At 42.2% G+C, this 22,040-nt stretch overlaps 1 protein-coding gene across 5 annotated transcripts in view; it reads right to left on the reverse strand.

The window, feature by feature from the left end:
- Positions 1 to 440: 440 nt before the first annotated feature.
- Positions 441 to 22,040, reverse strand: part of rtel1 (regulator of telomere elongation helicase 1) — a 63,991-nt gene continuing 42,391 nt past the window's right edge. The window contains exons 31-36 of one of the 5 annotated variants that reach the window (XR_004556863.1): positions 19,988 to 20,102; positions 18,832 to 19,020; positions 18,184 to 18,303; positions 9,014 to 9,092; positions 7,780 to 7,853; positions 441 to 897 (exon numbers count right to left, since the gene is read on the reverse strand). Coding sequence is in view for 1 of the 5 variants with exons in the window: in XM_034142854.1 (XP_033998745.1) it covers positions 7,783 to 7,853; positions 18,184 to 18,303; positions 18,832 to 19,020 (380 nt within the window). In the remaining 4 variants the exon portion in view is untranslated. Of the gene's footprint in view, positions 978 to 7,543; positions 7,854 to 9,013; positions 9,093 to 18,183; positions 18,304 to 18,831; positions 19,021 to 19,987; positions 20,103 to 22,040 lie in introns of those variants that run through there. The other 4 variants (XR_004556861.1, XR_004556864.1, XR_004556862.1 and 1 more) reach the window with 4 other exon arrangements.

The raw sequence follows: 22,040 nt of genomic DNA on the forward strand, positions 1-22,040 counted from the left end.
CTCCTTAAATCCCCTTTTAAATGTACTTCTTATAACATGTGTTACATAACAAAATGTTCAGGACAGTCTCTGGTCTTGCTAGAAATGCAAGTCACTCACCTTAGAGCACCGGCTTATGAGATACTTAGCTGAAAATGAGAAATCCGATTTTTGGAAAACTTCAAAACTCTTGTGAAAACACATTTACTCATGTCATCCATTTTTTTTGGTGTTTCAGATTTGGTTTACCAAATTCTTTGGTTCACAAAAGTAGTGAAATATATGAATTACACGATAGGCCTATATAAATGTGTTATTCATGTCTAAAATGAAAATGTGTAAATTAGAATTTTGAGTAAAATAGTTCTATCACTCTACTTTCACCACAGAAAAGTTACATCAGGACTGATTCATGACTTCATATTCCATACCAAGGTTCATGTGATGTGTAAAAATACAAATTGAGCATTAGAACTTTATTTTTCAACCAACTATTTATAAGAAACTGTAAAATCTCAATATTTACAATAACAGAACTTTTTCAACCAACTATTCATTATAAACGTAAAGGCAGGGGGAGCAGTGGCATGGTCTTTGTCTGTCTTCCAAGACAGTGGGTCTGGCTGCTGTGTAGGTGCAGCTGATGGTGCATGGGCTGCTGGTGGCTGTGTCGGAGGGAGGTAGGTGGGATTGTCCCGGGTTGATGCTGGTGGCTGTGCGGGAGGTACGTGTGATAGGCGAGACTTCTTTGCTGGCTGGGTTGATCGTGATGGCTGTGGTGGAGGCCTTTGTACCGAGGGGTATCTTAATCTTGTGGCAGGCACAGATGGAGATGGAGGCCGCTGTAGTGATGCTGGTCCTCTGGTCCTTGATGGTGTTGGCTCTGGTGAAGGCCCTTGAGCCACGGTAGATCTTGACCTGGGGGCAGGCACAGATGGAGGTGGAGTCAGCTGGATAAACGCCGCCTGTGGGCCACTAGGCCCAGGCAGCTGTGAAATCTGAAAAAATGTAGGACAATAATTACTACTAAGTTCTCTCTCTCTTTCTCTGGTATTTCCAGTTATGTTACATTCAGTATAAAATCACAGACACAAATGTAAATACATCTGTATGTGTGGGACGAATAAACGTTTGTTATTCATCTACACGTTACCTCAATTTTACACACAGAAATAACTTTTACACAGAGTAAACGTTTACTAACGGAGAGTCTATTTTGTCACAAGAGAAAGTTCATGACTATCGATAACAAAAAATTGATCAATAAACCTGTTGTTAATTTTCGCGGTATTCCCCATGTAACCCCTATGTTATGTCTTCTCTTTTTGATGGATCACTCTGAGACTGTCAGGCTTTTGATAACAGCTGCTTTATTCCATCTCCAATTCCATGGCAGAGGACAAACAAATAAAAAGGACACTGTTGTGTTTTGTATCACGTAATACGTAAAATATGCGCACTTCGACGCTGCACTGCGTGGGTGGACTCCAGAGATATATTATTTAAAGGGGACCTATCATGCAAAATGCACTTTTGTACGTCTTTTATACATGAATATGTGTCCCCGGTGTTCCAGGGAACTCACCAAGTGTCAGAAAACACAACCCTCTCTATTTTCCTCCATACCCAAATCTCTAAAAAAAGGGGCTGCAACGGATCTGATAAAAACTGATCCAGATTTGAACATTATCCTGACGTCAGGACGGTGGCGCTACGGCTATTGGGCCAACTCTCCACCTATCAGGGGAATGTGGGGTTGGGCCACGGCCGGCCATTGCCGCTCGAAAGCGCTGGAGACGCTGTAGTACATATGCCAGGCCTGTAAGTGGCGCTGTAGTCTGCCACAAAAGCAGCGAAGAAGACTTCCCGCCCATAGTTACCATGGTTACCCTTCTGTTTATTCTCCGCTGTGGCTTTTTTTCTCCCTCCCCGAGGCAAGCGTTTGCTCCCGCTGCTGTAATTCAATGCAATCCCTCCCCGTCGAGGCAAGCACTGTAATTCTCTCCGGTTAGTCCACCAGCAGATGACAAACACCCACCTCTCCGCCTCTTCCAAGGAACGAGGGGACCGTGCGGCAGAGTTTCAGTTTCAGTTTCTTTTGCCGGTCAAGATGTCGGTTAAAGTTTAAATCTTCCGGACAAAATTAGAAAAGTGCCGGTCAAAGGTCTTTGTTATTTATTAAACAATTATTTTAAAACAAATGAATAACGACTCTATATAATAAAACACGGAGGACGGAGATCTCTTTTTCTCCCCCTCTTCTGACAGCCCAGCAGCTGATCAGAGCACGTCTCCCCTCTCCTGCAGGGGGGCGTGGTCAGCAGAATCAGACCCGTAGACAGCAAACAGCACATAGAGCGAAATGAGGCATGGCTAAAATGCATGATCTGTTTGGTATTTTGAAAACAGAAACGTATAAATATACCTTATATAGGTATGGCCCTACAATATATCATTTAAATATAGCATAGGTCCACTTTAAACTAACTTCTATCCATTCATATCCTGCTTGTAGAGAAACGGTCTAAGTGTGGGTCAAAATATCCGTGAGGGCTGGGTTCGAGTCTCGGAGAGGAACTGTTTTCTCTCCAGCTTTTTTTATTATATCTTTTCAATCACTTACAATCTTTGTATTTAATGCAACTTATTGCAAGGTCTGCTTCACCTTAATTGTCCCCACTGCTTGGGAATTCATCAGCCTCAGATGTATTAGTATTGCTCCAGCTGAAAAGTATATCCAACCATATCAAATAATAGAACCACAAAGTGGTTCTCAGATTTATTCAGAAATGTATACAAAGTGTCATCGCAAACACTGCAGCATTTTCTGCTTGTATTTCATTGTATGCTTCAGAATAGTATTATATATGAATATATAGTGCTTGTGAAGGAAGAGGGGACACATATATAAATATATATATAAAAACAAGAGGGACATAATATCACAAAACAATTAATGATGATGATTATTTAAGTATATTATATAGCAGCCATATATAATAGTGTTAATATCTATGAGATTTAAAGTAATAATAATAATAATTCCCTGCAAAAGCACTAATAATAATAAAATAATGGCAATAATAGCAATTCGATATATAGTACAAATCAATCAGTGTCAAACAAGGAGTGGTTGGACCCAAATGCAGAGACTGGAGACAGCAGAAAACTTTCCAAAAATGTGTATTTTACAGGCAGAACCGGAACTCAAGCAACAACAATCAACATGGAAAATACAGAACTTCATGATATAGACAAACAAGGAACCGACAAGAACAGGACAGAAAACCAGGACTTATATACAAACAGGGTGACGAGGGGATGAAGTGCAAGTGGAGCTAGGAACAGGTTAAACTAATCAGGGCGGGGGAGACGATTAAAACTGGAGGGAAAACACACAGAGCAGGAAGTGAACACAGGGAAGACACAAGGAGAGTAAACTTTCAATTAAAACAGGAAACAGAAAACTAAAGTCATAATAAATAATAATAGTCAGCATAATACTAATAACATTTTGTAGCTAAGCTAGACCAAATTGCCCAGCCCAGCTTATGCCATTTTCCATTGCATCTTTAAAAAGCTGGTATTGCGTGCAGACTGGCAGCCTCACGTGCAGACTGGCAGCCTCACATACCTCCCACACAGCCACCAGCATCAACCCGGGACTATCACACCTACCTCCCTCCAACACAGCCACCAGCAGCCCATGCACCATCACCCCCACAGCAGTCAGACCCACTGTCTTGGAAGACAGTGGGTCTTTACATTTGTGTCTGTGATTTTATACTGAATGTAACATAACTGGAAATACCAGAGAGAGAGAGAGAGAGAGAGACTCTCCTGTCCCACCTCCCCATTTTATTGTTAGGTGTGCATTGTTATTTGTGCTTGAGTAACATTCCACTTGAACTTCATTTTAATGAACTTGGTAATAATTATTGTCCTACATTTTTTTCAGATTTCACAGCTGCCTGGGCCCAGTGGCTCACAGGCGGCGTTTATCCAGCTGCCTCCATCTCCATCTGTGCCTGCCACAAGATTAAGATACCCCTCGGCACAAAGGCCTCCACCACAGCAATCACGATCAACCCAGCCAGCAAAGAAGTCTCGCCTATCACACGTACCTCCCGCACAGCCACCAGCATCAACCCGGGACAATCCCACCTACCTCCCACCTACACAGCAGCCAGACCCACTGTCTTGGAAGACAGACAAAGACCATGCCACTGCTCCCCCTGCCTTTACATTTATAATGAATAGTTGGTTGAAAAAGTTCTGATATTGTAAAAATTAAGATTTTACAGTTTCTTATGTTAACATAAGTTATAATGCTCAATTTGTATTTGTACACATCACATGAACCTTGGTATGGAATATGAAGTCATGAATCAGTCCTGATGTAACTTTTCTGTGGTGAAAGTAGAGGGATGGAACTATTTTACTCAAAATTCTAATTTACACATTTTCATTTTAGACATGAATAACACATTTATATAGGCCTATCGTGTAATTCATATATTTCACTACTTTTGTGAACCAAAGACTTTGGTAAACCAAATCTGAAACACCAAAAAAAATGGATGACATGAGTAAATCTGTCTGACATCTGAAAATCGAGAAAATACCCTTCACTTCACACTCCAGAGGGTTAAGGAAAAGGATAAGGCGATTTTATTTTAAAAGACAATGAAGGCAGGTTATATTGATATTTTGATTATATTCAAAGGCAAATTAATACTTAGTCCCCTGAATCTGGAATAATGTACAATTCACAGCACAGCCTCACAATGTCAGGAACCTTTCATCTACAGGTTGCTTTGGTCTGGCTTTACTCTTCACTGATTGGTTACAGAAACCTGTGGCTATGGAAATCAGAAGGAGTGTCAGGATTCGGGAAAAGGTAGGACCCAAATGCAGAATAAAAAAGACAAAAAGGTCAAGGAACAAAAGGCGAGCTTTACAGTATTTTATAAAGCTGATGACTGAAAAAACATGACATAAAATAAACAGGTAGCACGAGGTAGCATCAAAACAAAAACTGACCGTGACCAACATGGAGGGAGACAGGAAAGAAAATGAACCGACATGGAGCACAGGGGAAGACAAGACTAAATACAAAGAAGGGTAATCACAGGATAAGACACAGCTGGGCAGGGGAGGCAGAAACACAAGGGCAACAGGTGAACACAATCAGACAATCAGACACAGGAGGGCAAACACAGGAAGGAAGACAAGACACAGGGGCCCTTTCTCATTTCATCAAATCCCCCTCCTCGACTCCTCGGTCCTCCGGTAGTGACCCGGAAATGAATTTTAGCGCGCCATGTTGAAGGACATCTCATTTCTCTAAATGCACTTCGAGGACCGAGGATCGAGCGTCGAGGAGGCTCTCTGGAGGAGCTATAACCGAGGATACACTGATGGGTCCTCCACGGTCCTCCACGGCTCCTTCGTGGATGCAGCTCTGCATGCTCTGCATGCATCCCCTGGATATTATTTTATTAACTGCTTTCATCGCGACGCGATGTTTACAGTGAGAACAGTTGTGAGGTCCGTGCAGAAAGCAGAGCAGTGTGTATAATATATATCACTCAGTATAACAGGCCTACTCTCTTTATTTGCTTTAGTTTAGTAGATATCTACAAACAAAGTCGATATTTTTCTAAAACCATTTAGTGCTTCACATAATAAAATACACAACGGCTGTATCCTGATGATATGCTTTAGGAGCTGTAGGTGCGTGTATGTGGTACAGTGTGTGCGTAGATGCAGCGGACAGACAGGTCTCAGTTGGTTTGGTGTCCTCTGCTTACTTGTAATACTTGTAAATAAAACTTTTGGCCCGTTATTTATTTCCCTCATTGTAGCGACCAGAGAGGGGGGGGGGATATATCCAGTCTCTGATAGTGTTACGTTATTATGAGAGTGCTCTGTTTGATTCTGAAATTGTATATATTTATATAAATATATATATAAATATATGTGTGTGTGTATGTCCGCATCTGTAGCCTGTTATTGTCTCATTATACCGCACTGTGAATGAATCAAAGTAAATATATAAGTCGTCATGAACACATCTGTCCATCAGACAGAGGGCTGCTGTGCCTCCTGTCATCATTAATGGACGTCTCTTTAAAATGACCGCTCAGAGGAGAGGAGTTCTCATTTCTCTAACCGCCTGCTGCTTCCCCTCCTCTCTCCTCGGCTCCCCTCCTCGGCTCCTCCGCTCGCATCTCCCGTGGGCGGGACTACGTCTCGAGGATAGGAGTCGAGGAGGGGAATTAGTGAAATGAGAAAGGGCCAGGGAGAACAGAATTGCAAAATAAAACCCCAGACAAAACTAAAATCGTGACATAAAACTAAGATCGTGACAAGGAGGGGCTCATTATCATATAAAAATATTCGCACGAGGATGGATCGACTCAGGGCCGGTTCTGACCAATTTGCTGCCCTAGGCAAGATTTTTGCTGGCGACCCCCCCCTCCCCCAGCCTGAAAATCATACATAAATAAAAAACTCTACAAAAGACCAATACACTACAAAACAGAAACTTATTGACATAGGTAATATACATAAAAAAGGCTTCATATGTATTCAGTATTGTATGAACATGTTTGAATTGGGGGGTGGACGTCACATCCTCTAGGGGGGTCCGGGGGTATGCCCCCCCGGGAAGAAATGTTTAAACATTTTAAAGTAAAATGCTTCAATCTGGTGCACTTTGAGCACACAATTACTAGAGACCTGATCTAGGGGGTACAACTCTAAAACACCCATATGAAAAATATCGGTTTACATTTTAATAATCAAATAAGTATATGAACATAACCAATAACCTACTAAACTTTATTTTTGTTGTTCATTTATGTCTTATGTGACATAGTTAACATTTATTTATGCTTTTTTTTTAATCTCTCCAGTTTTAAACAATAGTTTTGGTTTACTGTCCTATAGTATATACTGGAATTATTTCAAACCTGTTTTTATTTATCCTAATAATTATAAAGGTGTGCCTTGGAAATATTTGTTTACATAAATTGTGATCAAAACGTTTGAGACCCACTGAGATTACTTAGACTAAAGTGAACTATCTAAACACTGAGAGTCACTTACCTCACTGAGCCTCTCAGTCTGACAGGAGAGGACTCTCCCTCCACTTTCTTGTAGAAACATCTTCTTATATCCGTTAGCGCAGCTAGCACCAGACGCTAACAACAACAATCACCGGTGTGGTGCGCCCTCTCTCTCTCTCGCTCGCTCCCACGCTCGCTCGCACTTTGGTTGTGAGCAGCGGGCGCCTGATAAGTGAACATCCCCCACTTTCATCACTTACAGCGCCCATCGTACAGGGCAAATGAAACTTGTAACCGGGGTGAAAAGGGTGTTACCTTTACTTAATTATGAATGTTGTTACATCAAGGCCGAAAATTAGGATGAGCGCCAAAGGTCAAAAATATTTGTTTCCCTCCCAGAGCTACCAGCTACCCCCCCCCCCCCACATCACGGGTAGATTGTATTGAGCAGGCTTCATTGCAGCACTGCTGTTACAGAGTACCCTTGAGGCTCCTGTAATTTCATGAATTTTATTATCTTATAAAACAACAAATATAAAAAGAAAACAAATACTACATTTTCTTGACATTATTCTAATATCAAACAGTCTGTTCAGCTTTACAGATGTGTACACATTCACATGAGAAGGCCACAGCCAGATCAGCCCACAGCAAGGCCTAGCCATGTTATCAGTGGTCTGCTTTTTCGGCCAGTTTGAAATACATACACAATGTTCCTGTGACTCACATTCTACTTTCTTTGGCTGCTGGAGAAAAAACTGGAAATCTTGCTTTGGGTCTTGAGAGGTGGGGAAGATGAAGCTGAAAAAAAAAGTAAAAGGTGTAAGTCTTATGTAATGTATTTTATTATATTTTAAACTGTCTAATATTCATGTCGACACTTCTATTCCTGTAAATGATAACACCATTGTTGTGTCTCTGGGAAGTGAACTGAGAAAAACCATCAAGATCACCTGAGGAGTTGGCCGTCAACATTTCTAACTTACAGTGATGTTGTAAAAGAGGCGATGCAGGCGGAGGGCGTACCCAGAGCAACACTTCAGAGCCAGGCTCACTGACACACTGCACACCATCTGCACTGATCCACCATCAGATCACTCAATCCCAAATCATTCTACTTTGTGTCTTCAAAGTACAGCTTATTAACCGACAGGTCCCCAAAAATTCATCCTGACCTCTTTTTGTTTTTTAAATATACAAATGGCTTACATCTTTGGATTTCCTTATGTAAATTACACTATTCTTTTTAAAGTGTAATCATTATTTAAAATAATTCAAAACAAATTGCAACCTCAGAGGATAAGGGCACAGTGAAGACCTGCACATCTGTATTCTCTCTGTTACCCAGGCTCCGCCTGCATGAGACAAGTGTGCAGACAACCAAAGAGCTGAAAGAACACTACTCCTCATGAGTCACCAGTTTACTTGTTGAAGGAAAAGGAAGGAGAAAACTTGGAAACCATCGCTTTAAATAATACAGTTAGTCTTGGATTATTATATATTTATCTTTTCGTGAATACAAATAATATGAAAAAAACCAAAGAGATAAATAAAGATGTAGAAAATATGGACGAAAACTTGACAACGAATGTAGAGAGGGTGTAGCAGCAGGTGGAGATGGCGTCAGGAGAACCTTTCTTTTTTTTGTCATTGTTCAAGGTTGTTTGGCTATTACTGACACAAAATCTGTCCACAGACACTCAGGCGGTCTATAGCCTGATGTATCTTCTTCCTCTGGGCCATAGAACTCCATTGTTGTCACCAAACTATTAAAACACACCACTGAGCCACACTGTTGTTGTGCACATGCTGTGTGACATGTATCTTTATTTCCACGACACACACTGTAGCTTAGGTCTTGGTGAACCCTAGGCTAATGAATTGTTATTACTATAATTGTTGCTAAAGAGAACACAAGCGAGTAAAATGTCTTAGATCATATAGTATGCTAGTATCCATACCAGCTTCTGGTTTGAAGAGCTCTGTCATTGTTCTAGGTGTGATGAAGACAGTGGAATCTCAATGGTGTCAGTGTTTCCCCTAGGTTTGAAACACAAAAATGTTTCAAACTGTGAATCAAGCCCAAATAGTGTGGGATCCTCGGTGCAAGCCGAAGGGACTATTCAGTGGACATTTACATTTCCGCAGCATCTGTAATAAACATGAACAGTTAGAACATCTCCTCCTTGAGTCCAATATTGACTGTTTGGGAATATCTGAATCTTGGCTAAAACAGTCGTCACCATCTTCTATTGTATCTATGTCAGGATATAATGTGTTTAGGAAGGACAGACTGAAGGGAAAAGGAGGGGGTGTGTTGCTTTATGTGAGGGATACCATTACTTGTAGGGAGATTGCACTCCCAGCTAATGTTGAGTTTGATTGTGTTGGTGTGGAAATCACACTTTCCCTCACCATGATTTGCCTGCATCGACAACCCACCGCTAAGGTGGATTTCTATGACCAGGTAAAACTCCTGCTGAATTCCTGTGACTCCAACAAAGAGCTAATCATTCTAGGAGACTTTAATATCAACTGGAATGATAAACAAATAGAAAGAGCTTAAAACGGATCACGGATAAACACAACTTAATACAACTAATGGATCAACCGACTAGAATAACTAAAACCTCCAAGACTATGATAGATTTATTATTTACAAACAAAGCTGACACAATAGTTAAAACCTACTGGTTAAAACCTGACTGGTCTTTCTGACCATAATCTTGTTCTTTTTGCCAGGAAACTCACAAAAAAAAGGTTCATGGCCACACCTAAAACCCCTGCCTTGGGTTCTCGCTTCATCCCCAAAAACCTGCAACAACGTTTTATGGAGGCAGTGAAAATGATTATTGGGGGGACACGCTCTCCTCTGAAGATATTGGTGAGAACAGTAATCTGTTTATATCTAAAATTAATGATGCTATGTCTTCCTTCTCAAGGAGAGGGTGCCTTAGGGACAGGAAGGACATCATCTTCCCTGGCTGAATCTACAGTGCAGGAATCTAATGCAATCTAGAGACCAACTATTAAAGCAGAGCATGAAATCCGGACTATTCACTGACAGACAGAAATTCACTCATGCTCGTAACAAGGTAACACAAACAATAAGACAGGCCAAAGCAAACTTCTTCATCAATATAATTGAAGGTGCGAAAGGTAACGGTAAAAAGGTTTGGCAAATCTTAAATAAACTATTGGGTAAACATACAAAACAGGAAAATAATGTTCTAGAATTAATAATCAATGATGCCCTGATAAAAGACCCTGCAGTGTTGGCCAACTCTCTAAATTAGTATTTCTTAAATAGTGCTCTGGACATTACAAAGCTCTTCCCATCTGAGGTCTCACCTAGCCCGACTGTGGATACACATCCAGTTTTTGACCTGGAGGAAATCACAGAGGAGGTGGTAAAAAATATAATCTTAGGGTTAAAAGGTTCTAAGGCTAGGGATGCAGATGATTTAGACACCAACTTTATAAAACACATATCGACGGTCTAATAAAACCAATTACTATGCTTGTGAATCAATCTATCAGCACGAGGGAAGTTCCATCGTCCTGAAAAGTGGCCACGGTGACACCGATCTTTAAATTTGGGGATAAGGCAATGATGTCACCTTACAGACCAATCAGCATCCTCCCCTGTGTCTCTAAGATAGCTGAGAAATGGGTGTCAAAACTAATCACCAAACATTTAGACAAAGGTTATATCTCTCACAGGCTCCGCCCTCTACTGGACTCTATAGAGTGGCGAAGTCACGCCCATCTACTTCCGGTCCATGGGACCTTATTTCGGAAAGATTATGTATTGAAGTCAATGGAGAGAGAAAACGTATCTTTCGATCCCGTTTGAATTGTGCCATGAATTACACATATGATGTTTGTCAATCTTAAAAAATAATTTCCATGTCAAAAAAGTCACAGTTTGTCATAAAACTGTTGAAATATAAGACTATGAAAAATATGCAACTAGAAAGACTACAAATTCCAGAGTCGCGTAAGTGATGTCACTCATAACTGATGTCACAATTGTTTTCCTCCACTAAAATAGAGATAGCTAAGATAAGATAACTTTAACAAGATGCCTGTGTGCTTAGTACCAGGTTGTTATCATACCAGCAATGGGTCTTGCTCGTTCTTTCGCTTCCCGTCTGATGAAAGGACCAGGAGTGGCTGGATCAAGTTAGCTACCTAGCTAGTAGCAAGCACGTTAGTTAGCATTACAGCAGGCTTAGCCTTGTCATTTTTATTAGCCTTAACATGAAGTAACATTAAGTAAGCCAAAATGTTAAACAGTAAGAGTAGTAGTCATATTTCGTGAACCCTTTGAAGAGTACTGTCACACCGGTGTGATCATTCTATAATACACCATTTAAGCCCAGGGGAGAAATGCTAACGCTAACGCTATATTAGCATCGGCGATCTTTAAACATTAAAAAGATCAGGCAGTTCAGAGAGAATCAAAGGAAGGCAGGCAGGCAGCTTTGCATGACATTCTTCAGGACGTGTTTCATTGTGGTGATAGTGAGGGTAGTCAATCCCTTTTTTGACAAGACAGTAGTGACGGCCATCTTGGTGACGTGTGTTGTTGTGCATGAGATGTAGTTCATTGAGCGTTTCACACAAAAAAATGAGACACATATCTTTTAAATTGACAAACATCATATGTGTAATTCGTGGCACAATTCAAACGGGATCGAAAGATAATCTTTCTCTCTCCATTGACTTCAATACATATTTTTTCCGAAATAAGGTCCCATGGAGGTCCACCGGAAGGGGAGGGACTTCGCCACTCTATGGGTACTACCCTCTATGCAAGCATTCACCTACTGAGATTTCTATAGACGTAGCCGGCCCCGGGGCGGGCCTACCTGAATGCGGCTGTGAGGCCTCGCACCAGGATCCTGCTGCTGTGCGCATAACCTGCTGTCAGTGCTTCAATCTTGCGCTTTTGTGCCTCTGTCTTGGGTGGAAAGGCCACTTTGAAGGTGTCATGCTTCGTCTCGTGGTGCCGCTTAATATTGTATTCTTTGCAAGCAGCCACAACTTCATTGCAGATAAGACACAAGGGCTTTGCATTGATGAAACCAGGTAGGATGAATGTATAGTTCGCTGTCCAGTCCTCTTTAAATGCCCTGTTTTCACCGTCAACTTTCCTCTTTAGACCTTTGGAGAGTGACATTACTGCTTTGGATTACTGGTCTGGGGGAAGCTCGCGAGTGTGTATGTGTTTGTGTAATTTTGCGTTTGTGTGTATTGTGTTTGTTTCCCGGGGAAAACACTCACGAGAAACACCGGCTGTTGTTATGCCTGCTGTGACGTTAAGTTACTCCGTTCTCCGCTTGTAATTATGCCGTTACAAGCTTCAAAGTTGTATTTATCATCTGAATTTGCAGAAACAAGTTTAATATTCTGAAAGCCAAGACTTTGTTTAATTGAAATCAGATGAAAACAAACTGTAACGGCCCTGCCGTGTTATCTATGATTACTATACGCTTACATTTATAATTTCAGCCGGAGGGAGGGGAAGCAGCGATGAGGAACAGCAGAGCGCGAGTGAGAGGTGTCATCGTCCCTTTACAAGCTTCAAACATGTATTTATCGTGTGATTTTGGAAATAAAAGTGTCATATTCTGAAAGCCAAGACTTTGTTACGCAAATCCACGTTTATTTTTAAATTAGCCGTTGCGACTTCCGACTGATTTCGATAGAGCGGGTCACATATGGCAAATGTGTGGTTGTGGGGAACCAGGTCAATTAAAGTACTTATTTAACTATTAAATACATTGAGTTTGAGTAAAATACTTGGTTACTGATTAATTTAGGTTATAATATATTAAATAAATTGCAAAGCAAAACATGCTGTAATTGATTTATTTTGTCCTTTGGTATTTTTTAAAGGTTTTCAACCTGAAAGAATCCTAATGTGTCCTTGAAAAGTTGAGGATTCTAGTTGTCCATGCGTCCTCTGTTGCCCCTCAAGCCTCTCAAATGTGGGCAAACACTCAAATAAATGCCAAAAACCCAGAGAACTTGACAATACTTATCAGAATAAAAGTATGTTAAATAACACTGCTACCTAGTTAATAACTCTACTTTACTCAGTGGAGGCGCGCCCATTGAGGAAAGGGAGGACCATCCTCCCTAAAATTTCAGAGAAAAATAAACTTTGAAGAGAACAATAAATACACCTCAATTTAAAAGATAAGTCTGTTAAAATACAGATAATAGCCCTGGCTTTTAACATGGGACTGAAATGGGGCTAGAGAGGACGAGCCTCCCTTTGGGCGGGTCTAGCCAGAGGCTCTGGATTGGGCGTCTATATCATCAGTGAACCAATCAGCGGATCTGACTGCGCATCAGAGTGTTGATGGGGAGGGTTATCAGCGATATCAGAGTTTTTTCTGAACCGGGGAACAGGGGCGCTGCGCCCTCTTACCAAAATCAATTCCTTGAATTAGGCATTGATTATGTTCTGGCCCGCCATCTAGTGGCTCAGAAAAAAATTGGCCCAAGGCCAAACTTACTTGCCTACCCCTGCCTTAAACCCATAGAACAGCTGTACAAGAGAGCTATCAAGGTGTTTGACAGAAAGCCAAATTCATACCATCCTTGAGAAACACCATTTCTTGAGTTTTGACCATTTTAAAAGGGCCCATGTCATGGCCATTTCCACTGATCATAATTACATTGTTGAGGTATACTAAAATAGATTTATACTGTGCAATTTTCCAAACTCACATTGGTTTCGCATACAGCATCTCTGTCAAGCATGTGTATTCAGCAGTATTCACTCTCTCCACTAAACGACTCGTTGGAGCTCTTGCCCCCCCCTCCCTGTGAGCCTAGTGTGCTCCGATTGGTCAGCTCGGCCACTCTGTTCTGATTAGTCAACCACCAGAGAGGCTGCGCCCATGTCTAACAGTGCTTTTCCCGGCTGCTCTCAGCGGAACATCAGTCTTATCATGGCGTCGGTACAGCCGTATATTTTATATACATATATATTTTTAACTGTTGTTATAGAAGAGTGTGACGGCCCCAGGGCCTTTGTCTTACGATGGGGTGGAGCTGAAGAGGCTAATCAGCGCGATCACGGACACCTCCGGAGCCGAGGTGCTATTAAGCCCAGCTGCCCGGAGTCACACGGCGGCCCCTGTCTCTCTCCAAAGCGGCTGCAGGAAGACGAACTCTGCGATCCTCTCAACCACGTATCTCTGCATTTACCACAATAAATGTGCCGTGGTTTTGTAAACTCGTGTATGTCTCCTTGTCTTTCCGTTGTGGCCTACGAGCCGGTCATAACAAAGAGTAAGTTATTTTTACCCGTTATAAACTACTACTGTTTGATGAGAAATCAAATCATGGTTTGCTATATATGAATGATATGTTATAGGAGCAAATAATTCAGGGAAGAAAGGATAGGCCTACTAAGTATTTCCATTAAACTTTATTTTTAGAAATGTACAAAATGAACGTAAATATACATATATACGGTATATCGTCAATTACTCCCCGTTGTCGGCATCTTGCCTATAGCAGCCGGGGCTTTTTGAGACGATGCCTCAGTGTGGTCGTCCAGTCATGTATTGTCCGGCAGGATCTGTCTGGACGAAATAAAATGCAAATCACAAAATATTAGAGAAACTTAGTTGTTTTAGATTCGTTAGTAGTAGTTGTGGTAGGAGTGTGGATATATCTAATGAACAGCTTGCCTGCTAATATGCTAACCTAGCTTTGTTTACCTTGGTAGCTAACACGATATGAACGTTAGCTTGGAGGAACGGAGTGTAATAAAACTACTATGAACAAAAGTTAGTGGTTCATATTAGGCTAGCAATAACGTGTTTATAATTGCATTATTCTACGGGTAGTCTGCTACGTTCGGTCATACAATGTTTCCCGCTAGCATGTATAGCTAGCCTCGTTAGCTATACATGCATAGCTAGCCTCGTTAGCTATACATGTACTGTCACAATGTACGGTAAATCACCCGGAGTATACTGTATGAGTATTCCGTGTGTGTGACTGCAGACATTCTCCTGCCATGACAAACATGTAAGGCCATCTGCTGACATTGTAGTTGATATATTTAAACTCTAGCAACTTAGTTAGCACTGGCTTAGCAGTCCGAAACATGTTTACACATTTAAACAGTCGTGGTAGCTACCTTGTTTGATAAATACACAAATAACAATGCAAACTCACAGGTTGTGTACCCGAATCTTCCCCTGCTCCAAACGGTCCAAACAAGCTGTGCATATCCGGCCTCAAACTGGGCAATGTTTTGGAAGCTTTCGTCTGTGAAATGCCGGTTCTTCGAACCTCTGGAGGAACACGCCGTTGCTGGTGTGGCCATAGCTCTTCGGGATTGGTCCATTTCGTTCCGGGTACCGCATGACATCAGGCGGTACCCGGAAGAATCAAATGGGCAGTGACGTATCTCCAACGAGGCGTTTTGGGGAGGTATTTTCTGTGTTAGAGTTTTACTCGCTACAGGGTGTACTTTGAGGTTTTTGACTCTGCAGACCGTTTACATGCATAAAAACCTTCATAACACACAAGGGGACGGGTAATAACCGGAAAAGCATGACATGGGAGCTTTAAGTCTTTTAAAAGTATGAGCTTTATTTATAAATGTTTACATGGACTGCCCCCCCCCCCCCCACCCACCCCCTAGGGGAATTCATCCACAGAAATCACACTGGACGCTGCACTAGGTCAGAAACCAGAGGAGACTGTGAGGTCCACCGTAGAAGGACCACTTTTGGACAAAATGTCCTCTCCATTAAAGGCAGCTCTTTGTGGAACAGCCTCCTTACTGAGATACGGGATTGTCCCACTCTCAATAGCTTCAAAGGTCAACTCAGAGAATGGTTGAGAAACAACCAGACGTGCAATCACCGCTAAATGCACTTTAACACAGGGGTATCTCCTCTTGCCCTTTAACACAGGGGTATCTCCTCTTGCCCTTTAACACAGGGGTATCTCCTCTTGCCCTTTAACACAGGGGTATCTCCTCTCCTTTAACACAGGGGTATTTCCTCTTGCACTTTAACACAGGGGTATCTCCTCTCCTTTAACACAGGGGTATCTCCTCTCCTTTAACACAGGGGTATCTCCTCTTGCCCTTTAACACAGGGGTATCTCCTCTTGCCCTTTAACACAGGGGTATCTCCTCTTGCCCTTTAACACAGGGGTATCTCCTCTTGCACTTTAACACAGGGGTATCTCCTCTCCTTTAACACAGGGGTATCTCCTCTCCTTTAACACAGGGGTAACTCCTCTCCTTTAACACAGGGGTATCTCCTCTCCTTTAACACAGGGGTATCTCCTCTCCTTCAACACAGGGGTAACTCCTCTCCTTTAACACAGGGGTATCTCCTCTCCTTCAACACAGGGGTATCTCCTCTCCTTTAACACAGGGGTATCTCCTCTCCTTCAACACAGGGGTAACTCCTCTCCTTTAACACAGGGGTATCTCCTCTCCTTTAACACAGGGGTATCTCCTCTCCTTTAACACAGGGGTAACTCCTCTCCTTTAACACAGGGGTATCTCCTCTCCTTCAACACAGGGGTATCTCCTCTCCTTTAACACAGGGGTAACTCCTCTCCTTTAACACAGGGGTATCTCCTCTTGCCCTTTAACACAGGGGTATATCCTCTTGCCCTTTAACACAGGGGTATATCCTCTTGCCCTTTAACACAGGGGTATCTCCTCTTGCCCTTTAACACAGGGGTATCTCCTCTCCTTTAACACAGGGGTATCTCCTCTCCTTTAACACAGGGGTATCTCCTCTCCTTTAACACAGGGGGTATCTCCTCTCCTTTAACACAGGGGTATCTCCTCTCCTTTAACTCAGGGGTATCTCCTCTCCTTTAACACAGGGGTATCTCCTCTTGCCCTTTAACACAGGGGTATCTCCTCTCCTTTAACACAGGGGTATCTCCTCTTGCACTTTAACACAGGGGTATCTCCTCTCCTTTAACTCAGGGGTATCTCCTCTCCTTTAACACAGGGGTATCTCCTCTTGCCCTTTAACACAGGGGTATCTCATCTTGCCCTTTAACACAGGGGTATCTCCTCTCCTTTAACACAGGGGTATCTCCTCTCCTTTAACTCAGGGGTATCTCCTCTCCTTTAACACAGGGGTATCTCCTCTCCTTTAACACAGGGGTATCTCCTCTCCTTTAACTCAGGGGTATCTCCTCTCCTTTAACACAGGGGTATCTCCTCTCCTTTAACACAGGGGTATCTCCTCTCCTTTAACTCAGGGGTATCTCCTCTTGCCCTTTAGGTATCTCTTGTATCCTCTCACTTTAGAAGTCGTAGCTGCTACATTGTGTTACCATGTCATAAATACTTGTGTATGCTGCTCTTGCTCTTTTGCACTTTTTGCACATCATGTATTTTGTTTTTACAATGTTTGTAAATGTAATCTTCTTAAATGTTTTATGTGAGGGACTGCGGATGGAAACGAGCTCAAAGCTAAATCTGGCACGTGTGCGCACGTGTGTGTGGGGAGCGGAGACCCGCCCTTCGGAAAACAGAGCAGAGGAGAAAATGTGAATGCGCAAAGCAACGCAGTGGACACTGAAACGTGCACATACATTTGATCAATAACGTCAGCGTTTGGTTTAGTTAATAAAAGAGCACCTGTTCAATATTAAATATGACCGTAGTATTACTTCAGTTGTGATTTGGCGCTTTATATATATATGAAAAAAAAACATCTTCAATTTCAGGGGTGGCGTGGGGTTCCGTTGGGGGGGTGCAGCGCCCCTCCAAGACAATGGTAGGGGAAACACTGGGTGTTTTTAGCTAAACTGTCATTTTATCTTCTCATGTAAACCTTGATAAGATATCCCTTTATCCATTTTCTCTTTAGTTGGAAGACAGGTCCAACAGTGTGGCGCAGGGCAACTACCAACAACTATCAACCATTGACTTCTGCTAGACTGCTGAACGGTTTGCTTCCGATGTAAACATCCTCCATGAAGAGGATTCTCATGGATTTCAGTGACTTCTGAGCTTTTCTCTAACATTAAAGGAAAGTACAACAAGTCTCAGGAAGGAAGTAATACAAACACATAAACACTGATTCTAGTGCTAGATTGGGTTTTTCTTCACCGTGTCTTTGCTCGTCTTCAGTCACAGCAGGAACCTCAGCAGAGGAGGACTGGCCCGTCAGAGCCTGCAACATCTCTTTGTACTGCTTCTTATGGCGGGGGGGAATAAACGTGCCAAATCCTTCAGAAAAGAAAGATCAAAGTGAGTGTAAAGTGACGTCTCATAGGAAATGTCTTGTTCAAACTTCAAAATGTATTGAGCTTATGCCGTGATTTAGATTTCAGTATGCATTACATGAATGCACACTATGCAAACAATATATCGTTTTTACTTAAGTATTGTTCTGCACAACCCTCCGAATATTTTGCACATTTGTACACAAGCTACCTCTATTAGCATGTACACAGCTTTCCACTTACCATAACAATACATACAGCACATATTTTTATTTTATTATTCTTAGTACTATTCTTAGTATACTGTGAGTAGTTTTTTGGTTTATCGAGATTTCATGTAAATAATTTTCGATATCTTAACGTATAATAGTTTAAAACTAAATAGTGTTTTATAATTGTTTGGTTGTTTTTCTTACTCTGTATCTTCTTTAACTGTGTTTATGTTTGCACCATACACTACAAGACACATTTCTCGTATGTGTAAACCTACTTGCCAATAAACCTGTTCTGATCCTGGTTTGAAGGGACTTACGGACTAGCAGCTGGAAGTCCTGGTCCCTCTCTGTGAACAGGCTCACGGCGGTGCCCACCAGGGCCTCGTAGCAGTCGCTCCTCTTGTAGCTCTGGATGGCCTGCAGCAGCAGCGCCGTCTTCTCTGCTCCGATGGCCTTCTTCACATCAGCCTGAAAGGAAGCGTGGGCCTCACTCTTCAGAGCAGGACCTGAGCAAAACCACCAAAAATACATTCTTTACCCAAATCCACTCAAACATACTAGTTTATGAACTTTATATAGACTTTGTTCTGTGTGCTATGCAGATGATATGCTGTTTTACAGACTAGTTGTCTTCCAAGAATGTATGATATTGTTTTAACACAAAGGTAGTGGCTAATAGTGTACTATGTTAATGGACATAAACTGACTGCGGTGGCTGCATTGGAAATAGGCACATAGTTACCATAATGGTAAACAGAGATATGATAAGATAAGACTTTATTCATCCTGAAGGGAATTCTTGTGCCAGAGTTACAAAAGATACAATACATAATAATAATACTACTAACGATACAGTAAAAAGAGCAAATCAAGCAACAAATTAAAAGAAACAAAGATGGACAAATAATGTAAAAACTGTAGTGGCAGATACATCATTGCACATATTATTATTGCACATGATATAACACAGCAGCCCCACGTGCACTGAACACTACTGAACTCACATTTAAGACTGCTAAACTCCTGAGCTCTGTGCCTTCATACCATTCATCTGTTTGCATCTCACATATTTATCTTTTTCTTTTCTTGTTACTGTCTTGCTTTTTGTACTACTGTATATGTTAGATGGTTCATGTCAAGGGGTATATCCTAAATTAATAAATGTCATTTATTATTACAATATGCAGGATTTTATTTCACTTACAGCATTTCATTTTAAATTCTATTTTTAGCTCATCTTATTCTATTTTGCATAAATATATATATAACTTCTCCTGCATTACTTGCACATTAGTCTTGCAAAAATAATCTTGCACTATTTTATTTCTGCATTTATATATTCATATGTTGCATTGTTTGAAGAGCCTGGGACTTAAGCTTTCATTGCATATTTACACTGTAGCTGTGCATATGACAATAAAGTCTTTGCATCTTGAACTTTGAACTCTACAGGTAGAGGGTGTGATGTCATACCAGTGTGAGGCCTCTGGCTCAGGTGGAGTCCTCCCTTGTTGAGCTGCTCTGTGTTCAGCTGACTGCAGGTGGAGGGGGGGGGGGGTCACACCCACAGCATGCCGTCTGACTGCAGCTGTGAGAACACACAAACACAGATAGAGTTTTGGTCTTTCTTTCCTCTTGATCAAACAAACACAACAACACATTGCCTCCACCAACCAGTACAGGTGCCTCCCTGTCATCACTTCAGCTTTTTCATCCATTAGACATTTGAGTGAAATGGTCATAATTATAGTATACATTTGTGTGGATATAAAAAAAGGCATTGCAAAGGGACATTAACAACATGGTGAGCCCCAACTTCACAAACAATCAAGAACCAAATACGATACGATACCAAAAAGCTGTTGTTGGAGTAGAATTTCCCTTAACAAAGTGCTCTGTTTTAGAAAATAATAGAGTACAATTAGTATTTAGTATTTGCAGGTCTCCCTTGAAAAAGAGATCTATGATCTCAAGGGACCAATCTGGTGTGTGTGTGTGTGTGTGTGTGTGTGTGTGTGTGTGTGAGTGAACGAACATGTGTTTTACTTAAAAACCTGAATAGATGATTCTACACAGTGTTTTTGGACTTTAGAGACGCGTTTGGTAATCTCTCCCATGAGGTGATGCTAAAAGCATTAGAGGAAATACACCTGCCAGGTTATCTGTGGGCAGCAGCTCACAGAGCCGATTGCACTGAAGGTGGGAATAAAAACTGTCTGTCTCTGGAGTGCCGTGAATTTCATCCTAGCACTCAACCAATGGATGAAGTGGATTTACCAGTGCGCTCCTCTGCATGTCCAACTCCCAAATCCTGTTCAGGGATACGCCGACGACGTGCAGGTGTCATCATTAACATTCTGGCACGCACTGATGAGTTCCTCCAATGGTCAGGGCTGGAGGTGAAGCAAGCTAAGTGTGCCGTACTCCATGAGCGCCGCAGTGGAGGCAACCGCTGGTATAAGGCCAAGAACGACTAGCCCCCCTCCTTTCTTGTAATGGGCCAACCTATTAAGGTGTATTCCCGTAATGAGACCTACCCATACCTTGGCCACAGGTTTAACATCGCTGGCGAGTGGGGGGAGCAGGTCGAGGAGCTCACTACAAAGTTTCTCCATCGTCTCCACCTGATTGACCTGTCCCCCCTCCCCGTCCTCATGAAGTTCCAGGCTGTGAGAGAGGTGGCTTTGGCTAAAATTCAACATCTCTTTGCCAATGTACACATCCCTCTCAAGGCACTGAGAGAAATGACAAACAAAACTGTCCAGCTGGTCAGAAAGTGGGTGGGCCTCAACACACACTCCACACAGGGCATCATCTTTCTCCCATGTGGAGAGGGGGGGCTGGGAGTCCCCCAATGTTGAGTGGACCTACATAGCCACCAGGCTAGCCCACCTGCTCTACATGCTTAACAATGATGATGTCACTCTCTCCTGCTGGATCTACACAGAAGGAAGATCCCCCTGGCCAGCGCAGACCAGAACAACTTCCTCGGCTTCAGGAGGAAAGACTCTGGGAAACTGGACTCTCAGGCCAAGGGCTTCGGGGTCTGGAGTTCAGCTGAAATGAACAAGACTCAACACACAGACTGAAGTCCCCGTCTCTGATGAACTGATCACAGACCCCAGTGTGGTTGTGAAGGCCGACATCACAACACCTCAGGAAGAGACTGTCGAACTGCACAGAGACTCTGCAAGGAGGGTTCTGCTCAGCATGAAGCAGTCTGAGATCAAGCAGCACTGGTGTGGGCTCAGATTACAGGGAAAGCTAGCCTGTGTGGGGTTTGCTGACCACTCAGTCTCACACTCAGTGTTTAAAAACGCCGCCGTTGGTGAGGATGTTTTGACATTTACCATCAAAGCAAGACTGCAGGTATTACCTACTAAGTACAATCTGTCCACCTGGTACCCTCACATTCACACCCCATTCTGTTAAAGTTTCAGGATTCACAACAACACCTAGAATCCATTGCACACATAACAAATGGATGTAATGCATAAAAAACGCCTGTACATAGCTCATCATGACC

The sequence above is a fragment of the Trematomus bernacchii genome, unplaced genomic scaffold (genome assembly GCF_902827165.1).
Source record: "Trematomus bernacchii unplaced genomic scaffold, fTreBer1.1, whole genome shotgun sequence".
NCBI classification, from domain to species: domain Eukaryota; kingdom Metazoa; phylum Chordata; class Actinopteri; order Perciformes; family Nototheniidae; genus Trematomus; species Trematomus bernacchii.